This window comes from Penaeus monodon, chromosome 31 (genome assembly GCF_015228065.2).
Source record: "Penaeus monodon isolate SGIC_2016 chromosome 31, NSTDA_Pmon_1, whole genome shotgun sequence".
Taxonomy (NCBI): Eukaryota; Metazoa; Arthropoda; class Malacostraca; order Decapoda; family Penaeidae; genus Penaeus; species Penaeus monodon.
The window spans coordinates 2,664,328-2,665,171 of NC_051416.1; the positions used below are offsets into that span (position 1 = coordinate 2,664,328).

General features: G+C 39.0%; 1 protein-coding gene across 2 annotated transcripts in view; it reads right to left on the reverse strand.

The window, feature by feature from the left end:
• Positions 1-844, reverse strand: part of LOC119592991 — a gene marked incomplete in the record, with an annotated part of 24,527 nt that overhangs the window by 4,221 nt on the left and 19,462 nt on the right. The window contains 2 exon segments of one of the 2 annotated variants that reach the window (XM_037941876.1): positions 201-345; positions 615-703. In XM_037941876.1, the coding sequence (XP_037797804.1) occupies positions 201-345; positions 615-703 (234 nt within the window). 2 annotated transcript variants of the gene reach the window in all.

Sequence of the window (844 nt, forward strand, 5' to 3'; positions counted from 1 at the left end):
GAGCTCATTGCCTCTGGACTGGCTAAAATACCCTGGACTGGCTAAAAATGCACAGTCTACATGGTAGAAGAGCTGTAAATTTTTACCGGACTGCGATTATGCTAGCATGACACGAGTATCCCCAGTGAAAAGGAATATCTTAGCACACCGCGACATATGTGTCATCCAGAGCTACTCTCTACCTTACATTAATAACTCACATGATGTGAACTACTGTTGGTCTGTCTGGTGTTGTATGAATGTAAAGCCGAATTTCCAGCATTAACTAAAGAATTCAGTGCAGACTGGCTAATCTGTGCAGGATACCCCAGCTGACGAAGCGTGGCATCTATCGTGCTGCTGGCCCTAGAAAGGGAGTAGGAGTTACGCAAACGTCCAGACCTCCAGAGAAAATCATCAATAGAATCATTCATCTTTGAAAAAATACTTATAGTAAAATATGTCACAATATAACAGTATTTGAATCAACAATGAATTCTGTACCAAATTAAACAACAACTTATATAATAGTAAAAAATACAATGAAATAATATCACACGAATAGCAACTGAACATGAACCAGTAATATATTCAACGTCAAAACAAACTATGGGCAATATAAAAGTGACACCTACAAGCGACTGTTGGAAGAGGTAGAGGTGGATGAGGCAGCCGCTGAAGTAGATCTAACTAGAGGCGGCGGCCGAACTGTATTTTGTGATGCCTGTAAATAAATCAGATCCGTTTTCATCATAAGCACGTAGAGAACAAAAGCACACAGCTCATAACATTTCCAATCACTTAAAGAGAGGAGACATCTATTACATCATAACTAGTAAAAAGAAAGAAAGAGAGAAAAACACAA